This window comes from Phoca vitulina, unplaced genomic scaffold (assembly GCF_004348235.1).
Source record: "Phoca vitulina isolate PV1807 unplaced genomic scaffold, GSC_HSeal_1.0 scaffold32, whole genome shotgun sequence".
Taxonomy (NCBI): Eukaryota; Metazoa; Chordata; class Mammalia; order Carnivora; family Phocidae; genus Phoca; species Phoca vitulina.
The window spans coordinates 11791031-11801306 of NW_022589735.1; the positions used below are offsets into that span (position 1 = coordinate 11791031).

Here is a 10276-nt window from a genome sequence, read left to right on the forward strand (position 1 = left end):
AGTAACAGAATAGTGCAGTTATTTTTAGTAGGTTTTAAAACTTTTAAACTAGACGTATAAGTGCATTATGTACCAACATTCCATATTATAGAATCTAACTTTCACTATGTTTACCAGTGCCAATGAGTTTTATGCTACCTTCTTTTGTTTTTATGATGTTAATTGGCTTCTTTTTATTTCCAAAGAACTTCCATTAGCATTTCTTGTAAGGTAGATTAGATGAACTCCCTCAGCTTTTGTTGACTCAGGAAAGTCTTCATTTCTCCTCTATTTCTGAAGAACAGCTTTCCAGGCTATAGAATTCTTGGTTGAGTTTTTTCTTTCAATATTTTGAATATATCATCCCATTGTCTCCTGCCTGGAACATTTCTGTTGAGAGATGGAGAGTCTTTGGGGGGGTTCCCGTGCATGTAACTTTCCTCTTTTCTCTTGCTAGCTTCAAAATTATTTATCTCTGACTTTTCACAATTTAATAATATGTCTCTGTGCAGCCCTATTTGGGCTCAACCTACTTTGGGTCCTTTGGCTCTTATGTATCTGGATTTCTTTTTCTCTCCCCAGGTTTTGGGAAGTTTTCAGCCATTTTTTGCTTAAACATACTTTGTCACTTACTCTTTCTCTTCTCCTTCTAGAATTCCCATGATGGTGGGTAACATTTCTTTTGATGGTGTCCCATTAACAGTAGGCTTTGTGTGTGTGTGTGTGTGTGTGTGTGTGTATATATACATATAAAATTATATATAATTTTTTTCTGACTGTAGAATTTCATATGTTCCTTCTTTCAGTCACAGATTATTTCTTCTGCAGGGTCAAATCTACTTTTGAAGCTCTTTTTTGAATTCTTCAATTCAGTCGTCATACTGTTCAGCTCTAGGAATTGTTTGGATTTTTGTTGTTGTTGATAGTTTCTTTCTAAGTGGAACTTACCATTTTGTGCATGCATTTTTCAAATTTCATTACATTGTGTGTTCTTGTTCACCAAACATTTTTAAAAGGATTATTCTGGAAAACAAGAGTGGGGGCAAAAAGAAAAAGGATAATTCAGAATTTTTGTCTGATAATTGATAGATCTCCATTTCTTTAGGGTCAGTTATTGGAGCTTCAGGTTTTCTTTGGTGCTTCCTGTTATCTTATTTTTAATGATCCTGGATTCCTTATTTTGGTATTTGCACATTCAAGTAAGTGGTTCCTTTTCCATACTTCATAGGTTTGAGTAGGCCTAGACCAGTTCTTCACCAGTATGCTCAATATGGCTTTCTGGAAATATCTGCTAGGAACATCCTTGGGGTGGTGGGGCTTGCTATCAGGGTCTAATTTGGGTTGAGGCACTGCCCAAGCTCTGAGGCTAAGGTGGGGTGTGGCTATCTGAGAATAGTTGGATTAAACTGCTGGTTTGATTCCTTGCCCCAGTCGAGTGGTAGGATGGGCCCCACAAATTGCCTGGTTCTCTGGTCAGGCATACTAGATGGTTGGGACTGGGTACTATACTCAGCAGCTGGTGTGACTATGAATAGCTTCCATGCCCAGGCAGGACAGCAGGCCGGAGCCCAGGACATGCATAACTCATTGACTGGGGACCTGAATCAGGCAAAGTGTACACTGAATTTCCTGGCCAAACAAGGCCACTGGTTTTTTTCTATAAATGGGTAAAGTCATGGGCTATTGGATGGGCTACCCAGCTTCCTATGGCTAACTTCTCTGGGAAGGCAGGCCGAGGCTTTATTTAGCAATGAGTGGGGCTGTGAATTAGTTTCCCTGTCCTGGCACAGAGGGAGAACCAGCTCCAAGGCTGGTAAAGCCTTGTCTTCTCTCAAGCCAACCCATTTCTCAAATTTCCTAGCTAAACAGGGTTACCAGCCTTGCTCTGCAGACTATCAGCTCTGCCTTCCAGGTTCTCTGCTCAAGAATTGATGGGCTACATAGCTTTCCAGGTGTTTGAGTCTGGCTTTCTGGTTTGGTGGTGTTGGGAGTTTTACTTAATGGTGAGTAGGGTATGAATTAGCTCCTGACTGGTAAAGCAAGGGAATCCTCCACACCTGTCACTGGCTTCATTTTGTGGATGATCAGCTCTGCCTGCCATTCTCTCTGCACAAGCATTGTCAGGCTATGCAGCTTCCAGGGGTTCCTGCTGGCCTTTCTGGTCAGATGGGGCTAGGAGTTACACTCGGCAGAGGGCTGGGCTCTGGTTCAGCTCCCCTGCCTGGGTGGGGGCAGACCAGGATCCAGGGCTGGGGAGGCTACTGATTAGAGGACCCAAAGCAGGCAGACCTGCACCGTGCTGAATTCCCGGGTCACACTGTGCCACACACTTGGTTCTGCAGATGAGCAAACTGCTGACCGGGACCACTGCTCGGGTGCCGCAGGTAGGACATCGGCTGGCCACGACGGTCAAGTCCTGCAGATTCGCCCGCAATTCCTCAGAATCAAGACTACAGTGGGGGCTCCCAAGAAGCAACCCATAATGCTGGGGTAGCTAGATGTCCACCCTGGGATTTCTTTTCCCTGAGGGGGAACCGGAGGCTCAGAGGGGGATCTGTCAGTGGTGCTGTGCCAGCCTTGGGGGGAGGGGCAACACAGGCAAGCAGCTAGCTGGGCCTCTTCCCCTTCTCACGCCGTCTTTCTAGGTCTCTGTGGCGCGGGGCTGCTTCAGCCTCACCCCCTCGTTCTACGATTCTCTCAGTGGTATCTTGTCCATGAATAGTTGCTAGTTGCTCTTCCTGCGAGGGAGAGTGAAGTCAGGAGCGACCTATGCTGCTATCTGGATGACATCACTCTCTAAAGTTTCAGGACGTGACGAATGAGTCAGGAATGGTATCACAGCAGTGGTTCTCAAAAGCGTGGCACCTGGAGCAGAAGGACTCAAAATATTAAAATATATTTTACAAGGTATGTGGTCAGTATCTTGCTTGAAGACTAGTTAGACAGTAACAACATTTCTGGCTCTAATCCTAAATATGATACTCAAATGTAAACCTAGTTTCTGGTTTCTTAAATTTGGGAGCAGAATATTCAGTGACCACAAATATATTCTTATACCAGAAGCAAAGCCCAAAGCAGCACTCAAAACTAAAATGAAAAATACGGAGTCAAAAGTGTTCCTTAAACATAATGTTGTAAAATTGAAAGTATACCAGGGCAAAGTCTCAAGCTGTTGTTTGAATTAAGTTGAATTCAACAAATACTTACAGGATTAGCTATGTACCCCTAAGTTCGTGAAGCAAGTATGCAGGATGTTTCATAAGCAAATGGTCTGGGAAGTGACAGCCTCCGCTTCAGTCCTTTGCCTGTAACTCACTCGCTGGGATGATACTGAGTAAGGAGCTGATCCTGTTTCAGTTACTGCACCTATAAAAAGTTTCTACTCTAGTACCTAACCAGCACTACGCATTTCTCACTTGTTAATTCCTTTTTCTTACTGCTTTAAATTCTTAATAGGTATTCATGACAAGGATAATTTCAAAAATTTCCTTTATGTATGAGTTTTTATTTTTTTTTTTATTTTTTTTTTTTTAAAGATTTTATTTATTTATTTGAGAGAGAGAATGAGAGAGAGAGAGAGCATGAGAGGAGGAGGGTCAGAGGGAGAAGCAGGCTCCCCGCCGAGCAGGGAGCCCGATGCGGGACTCGATCCCGGGACTCCAGGATCATGACCTGAGCCGAAGGCAGTCGCTTAACCAACTGAGCCACCCAGGCGCCCTATGTATGAGTTTTTAGACCTTGATATTGGTCTTGCTAATTTTGTTTCTCTTGCCTAAACTTAAAAAACAAAGTATAAGCTTAACAGGGCCTCTCCTGGGTCCCGAATTGGTATTTTTCTAGTGTACTGAAAACAATATTATTTTCCTTTGGTGAACAAACAAACAAAACACCCAAATGAATATTTCATGGTCTTTTGTAAAGTACCCCCTTGCCTACCAAATCAAAACAAGAATCTCTGCCCTGAGATCACAGGCTCAGAATAGCAAATATAATAAACTTTTTTTTTTTTTTAAAGAAAATACTTGTGGAAGTTAAGGGTAAATTAAAGTCCCCAGTCAAGACATATCCTCAGGAACACAGGCCGTAACTTCTTGCCCATCACCCCCATCTCCAGAGTATTCTCTACCCTAAACATCCTGAGTTCTCCGAACATGAAGTTGGCGATTCTGGTATATTTGAATTGTTACCACTGCACTTGAAAGATATGTTTTAAGTTGCTATTCTGTAAGAATTGTTGGCAGCCAGTAGCCCACTGAGACAATGAAAGTAATGTAGCTCCTTCTAATAGAATATTAATATGACTTCGCATTTAAAAAATCACTTTACAACTTTGGGAAATAAAATGAGGTATTATTTATTTATGACATATTTACATACTTACAAAACTGTTCTTATCCAGTACATCATCCTGCAGAGTTTCTTAAGAATGAACATCATATTCTGGGAGTAAAAACCCAAGTTTCTTAATAATTTATGCATAACCCAACATCTTGTGGATCACAAAATACCATCAATTTGGCTTCAGAGAACACAAATACCTGTTGAGAATTTTTTGTAGTCAAGGAACAAAGTAAATTCAACAACATAAAGTAATTAAGTTGACCCTGAGTGTATTGCTAATTTGCATAATTTCTGAATACATGCATATCATACTCTCCTTAAACTTACCAGTATACTACCATTTGGTTTGAATTCAGTCATCTTGATTTTCTACCTCATTAATCCTTAAGATAAAAAGGAACAAAGAATGGGGAAGTAATTAAGAGACAGGAGGAGAAAACTAGAACTGTCTGAAGCTTTCCCGCTGTGGCAGAGCCCTGGTCCAGGCTTATTAGCCGAAGGGTCTTGAATGGAGTCATCGGAGTTCCTTCTGTCACCTAAGGTTGACATTACATTTCTCTTGCTGCATTTTTCCTGGTGGCCTTCACACTGCTTAATTAAAACAAAAAAGTGTACCAGCAGAGAAAATTCACGAAGTGATTCCTGGAGCATTTCAGAGGAACAAAATATCACAGACCCGACCATAAGAACAGTGCTGAAGAACTGTGTTAGAGATCGGTTTTCCTGAGAAGCTTGAGGGACCAAAAGAGCAAAGAGCCACGAGTCTGACTCTCCCTCAGAAATGCTAGTGTTGGGAGGGAATGAGCAGGAAGGGCAAAGAACCAGGGGCGGCTGGGTGACAGGTGAGGGGAAATGTGGCCTCGGACCAAGGGCTCGCATATATCTCAGGCCAACACTCACCACGGGCCTGCCCGGCTTCAGCCGCCAGGCTGCGTACGAAGCGATGAGTGACTTTTCTTGCCCCTCATACGACAAAGAAATCTAAAGATGAAAAAATAAGCGTGAGGTGGGGAAAACAGAGCGTGTGGAGTCAGGCATGCTTGGATGACTTTCAACGGTAACTGGGGGCCAAAAGAAGCGTCAGAGGTCAAAAGTGGATCCTGGGTTTATCTTTTTCATGTGCCCTTCCCTAATCCTCCTCGCCCACTCACACTGTTCCAAAGAGCAGAAGGTTCAGCAGATGAACAGGGCTGGGAAAATTACCTGGCTTCATCCAAGCTACAGAATAACTGAAGAATTTGAGGACTGTGGGAAAACTGTCCTCTAAGGGGATGTCCGTGTTTGTGATTCTGTGAAAACAGCTTTCAAAAACATAAACTATTTGAGACTTGGTAAAATAAAAAGAAAAACAGACATTTTTTTAGGATCTCTAAGATTCCCTATAACGGGAGGGAAAGTGACATATCTGCACTTGCATATTCCAAGTACGGGCATCCTTCATCCCTAATTGTGATGTGTCACCAGGCCAATGCCATGATAAAATCCGGTTAGAAAAGTGTAGCTTTTAAAAAATAAAGGATAAAAGCAAGTGGTACAGAAAGGCTTCTCTTTTTTATTAATCAGATGGAGAAAACATAGATAAAGTGTTGCACAAATAGCAAGAAAAGAGGGGAGAAAAGCATTCTAGCCCTATTATGCCGCAGCAACTGGTTACATGTCTTTTCTCTCCTTACTTTTAATGACAAACAAGTCTTAATTTCACCAAGCAATCATACGGTGCTTGGAAATGAACATATAGTTGTGAAAATAATGCTTCTCGTCCTTGGGTAAAAAAGCAAAAATCAAGTAAGTACCCAAAGGAATACAAAGCCCACGTTACCTGTAGTGACAGTGCAGGATAAGAGCTTCAATACCCTTTATAAGATTGTGCTAATTAATTTACAGCTAAAGAACTGTATAGATGAGTAAATAAAAATTAAATTACATTTGTGTAAGAAACTATCTTCAAAAAGTTACAGGAATTCGCATACATAGAGTCCAAAGTATAAGACAAACTATTTAAATTTTGATTTATATAAATCCAAAAATGCTAAAATATATTATTTGGGATTAGCGGGGGGAGAAGCTTTCACTAAATACAAACATGATGGACTAGATAAACCAGTTGAATATTAAACAGTTTCACTGAAAATTTCCATAAAGAGTAAAGGCAGAATGGCACCAAGTTAGAAAAGCAGTGTTTAAGGCAAACTAAATATTAAGTAACCTTAACTAAAAGAAGAGGCATACAATTCCATAAATAACAAAGTAATTCCTCTGAAAAATTTCTCTACGACACTCGAGAATGTATGAGTGGAGGCAGAAATAATGGCCGTTGTCAGAGTTCACTTGGAAATATTGAATAGTATTATATGAAAATAACCGAAATGCTTCTGATTTAAAATACCTTCAAATCATGGGCCACTTAGTTGTCATATAGCAATGGAAAATAAAACATACTACTGCAATGCTTCAGAGTCTAAATCTGAAATGCCAAAACTTATTTTAAAAAAAACTTTTTTTTTAGATTATGTGTGTACGTACATGATAACGAAAAAAACCCCATTATTTTGGCCCATGTAAAAAGTATGCATAGAAATGTGCGCCATCTCTCTACGAGTACGTGTCTGAGGGTCAGCTACCGAGCACACAGCTCAGCGTCAGACCTGAGATGACCTGCACACACACAAAGCATCAAAGACTGAGAAGTAAGAGAGAAATCAGGAAATAAACAATGACATGTTCTTAAACGAGTCATATCTTCTTCAACAACAAAATAATCAAGTATATATCATTAAGTTAAATGTCGTAGCACGTGAATTTGCCCCTTACAAATTTGGTGTATCAAACTGTCCTATAAAAATATTTATATATTTTGTTTTCTAAGAACTGTGGTACATGAAATGACACAATCACGGCAAGGATCTGCTTCTTTGTAGCTACTGGAATGACACCGTGCCTTTCTAGGAAAGATCAAGTGCAGCCGACAGGCAAATTCTCAAGACTGCTGCATCCACTGGAGCTCTCCACCTGGGGATGGGACAAAGTCTTTACCGCCAAGTTCCAAGCGAAGTGGTCTCCGGGCCCTGGGTGAGTCTTCCGTCACACGGTCCTGGGGGGCAGGCGCTGTTTGTACATGCCGGCAATGGCTTTGGCCGCACTGTAGATCATCTGCCGGCGAGACATGCCGGTGAATGTCAGGTGCCAGTCGGTCCGCGTCACATTCACTAAGCTCTTTTCCAGGACTTCACCCACTGTCACCAGAAGGCCTGACCACCTCAGACTGTAGTCCTGGGGAGTGAGGCTTTGAGCCTAGGGAAAAATGAAACAGGGTATGATTTATAGTGCATTGAAAAAAATGACTGGAACTAGCTGTAAGTGACATCTCAAAGTCTCTTTATTACTTTTAGTATAGATGATGACAAATCCTGAGAAACAGCTATGCGGGCAGCTCTATGATGTGACAAGGCTACAGAATAATCAGAACACTACTGCACACACCTCCTCTGTTCAGTGTCCACAGTAAACTCATTTTGTTGTTCAGAGTCCTCTCAGTCTTCATCTAATAACGCCATCTGACAGTGCTCAGTGTCCAAGGGTTTAGGTTCCAGTCCAAGTCCGTGCTGCTTCAGGTTAAGAGGAAGAGGAGTGCTGAGAGCACGCCTCCACCCCTAACCCTTCCCATCCTTTTCCTCGGTCCCTCCCTCATCAGTGTGTTCTTCTGAGCCTGCCCATCATCTGAAATGTTCACACATCTTTTTTTTTTTAATTTTATGATGTTATGTTAGTCACCATACAATACATCATTAGTTTTTGATGTAGTGATCCACGATCCATTGTTTTCGTGTAACACCCAGTGCTCCATGCAGTATGTGCCCTCCTTAATACCCATCACCAGGCTAACCCATCCCCTCTACCCCCTCCCCTCTAGAACCCTCAGTTTGTTTCTCAGAGTCCATAGTCTCTCATGGTTCATCTCTCCAATTTCCCTCCCTTCAGTTTTCCCTTCCTTCTCCTAATGTCCTCCACATTATTCCTTATTTTCCACAAATAAGTGAAACCATATGATAACTGACTTTCTCTGCTTGACTTATTTCACTTAGCATAATCTCCTCCAGTCCCATCCATGTTGATGTAAAAGTTGGGTATTCATCCTTTCTGACGGCTGAGTAATATTCCATTGTATATATGGACCACATCTTCTTTATCCATTCATCTGTTGAAGGGCATGTCGGCTCGTTCCACAGTTTGGCTATTGCGGACATTGCTGCTATGAACATTGGGGTGCATATGGCCCTTCTTTTCACTACATCTGTGCCTTTGGGGTAAATACCCAGTAGTGCAATTGCTGGGTCATAGGGCAGCTCCATTTTTAATTTTCTGAGGCACCTCCACACTGTTTTCCAGAGTGGCTGTACCAACTTGCATTCCCACCAACAGTGTAAGGGGGTTCCCCTTTCTCCACAACCTCTCCAACATTTGTTGTTTCTTTCCCTGTCCATTTTTGCCATTCTAACTGGTGTTAAGGTGGTATCTCAATGTGGTTTTGATTTGAATTTCCCTGATGGCTAATGATGATGAACATTTTTTCATGTGTCTGTTAGCCATTTGTATGTCTTCTTCACAGAAGTGTCTTTTCATATCTTCTGCCCATTTTTTGACTTGATTATTTGTTTTTTTTGGGTGTTGAGTTTGAGAAGTTCTTTATAGATCTTAGATACCAGCCCTTTATCTGTAGTGTCATTTGCAAGTATCTTCTCCCATTCTGTGGGTTACTTCTTTGTTTTGTTGACTGTTTCCTTTGCTGTGCAGAAGCTTTTTATGTTGATGAAGTCCCAAAAGTTCATTTTTGCTTTTGTTTCACTAGCTTTTGGAGATGTATCTTGAAAGACGTTGCTGTGGCCGATGTCAAAGAGTTTACTGCCTATGTTCTCCTCTAGGATTTTGATGGATTCCTGTCTCACATTGAGGTCTTTCATCCATTTTGAGTTTATCTTTGTGTATGGTGTTAGAGAATGGTCAAGTTTCATTCTTCTGCATGTGGCTGTCCAATTTTCCCAGCACCATTTATTGAAGAGACTTTTTCCCATTGCATGTTTTTTCCTGCTTTGTTGAAGATCATCTGACCATAGAGTTGAGGGTCCATATCTGGGTTCTCTATTCTGTTCCATTGGTTTATATGTCTGTTTTGTGCCAGTACCATGCTGTCTAGGTGATCACCGCTTTGTAATATAGCTTGAAATCGGGCAACGTGATGCCCCCAGCTTTGTTTTTCAACATTTCCTTGGTGATTCGGGGTCTTTTCTGATTCCATACAAATTTTAGGATTGTTTGTTCCAGCACTTTGAAAAATGTCATTGGAATTTTGATCGGGATGGCATGGAAGGTATAGATTGCTCTGGGTAGCATAGACATTTTAACAATGTTTATTCTTCCGATCCATGAGCATGGAATATTTTTCCATCTTTTTGTGTCTTCTTCAATTTCCTTCATGAGTGTCCTGTAGTTCCTAGAGTATAGATCCTTTCCCTCTTTGGTTAGGTTTATTCCAAGGTATCTTATGGTTTTTGGTGCTATTGTAAATGGAATCGTTTCTCTAATTTCTCTTTCTACAGTTGTGTCGTTAGTGTGTAAGAAAGCAACTGATTTCTGTGCACTGATTTTGTATCCTGCCACATTACTGAATTGCTGGATGAGTTCTAGAATTTGGGGGTGGAGTCTTTTGGGTTTTCCACATAAAGTATCATGTCGTCTGTGAAAAGAGAGAGTTTGACTTCTTCTTTGCCAATTTGAATACCTTTTATTTCTTTTTGTTGTCTGATTGCTGTTGCTAGGACTTCTAGTACTATGTTGAACAATAGTGGTGAGAGTGGGCATCCTTGACATGTTCCTGATCTTAAGGGAAAGGCTTTCAGTTTTTCCCTATTGAGGATGATATTCGCTGTGGGTTTTTCATAGATGGATTTTATGAACTTGA

The 10276-nt window shown here is 41.2% G+C and overlaps 1 protein-coding gene across 2 annotated transcripts in view; it reads right to left on the reverse strand.

Annotated features, from left to right (window-relative positions):
* Window positions 1-7382: 7382 nt before the first annotated feature.
* The window catches only part of PRRC1 (proline rich coiled-coil 1), a 43715-nt gene continuing 40821 nt past the window's right edge, over window positions 7383-10276 (reverse strand). For both annotated transcript variants that reach the window (XM_032425254.1, XM_032425255.1), the window contains exon 9: window positions 7383-7611. In XM_032425254.1, the coding sequence (XP_032281145.1) occupies window positions 7402-7611 (210 nt within the window). In that variant the 3' untranslated portion in view covers window positions 7383-7401. The remainder of the gene's footprint in view (window positions 7612-10276) is intronic.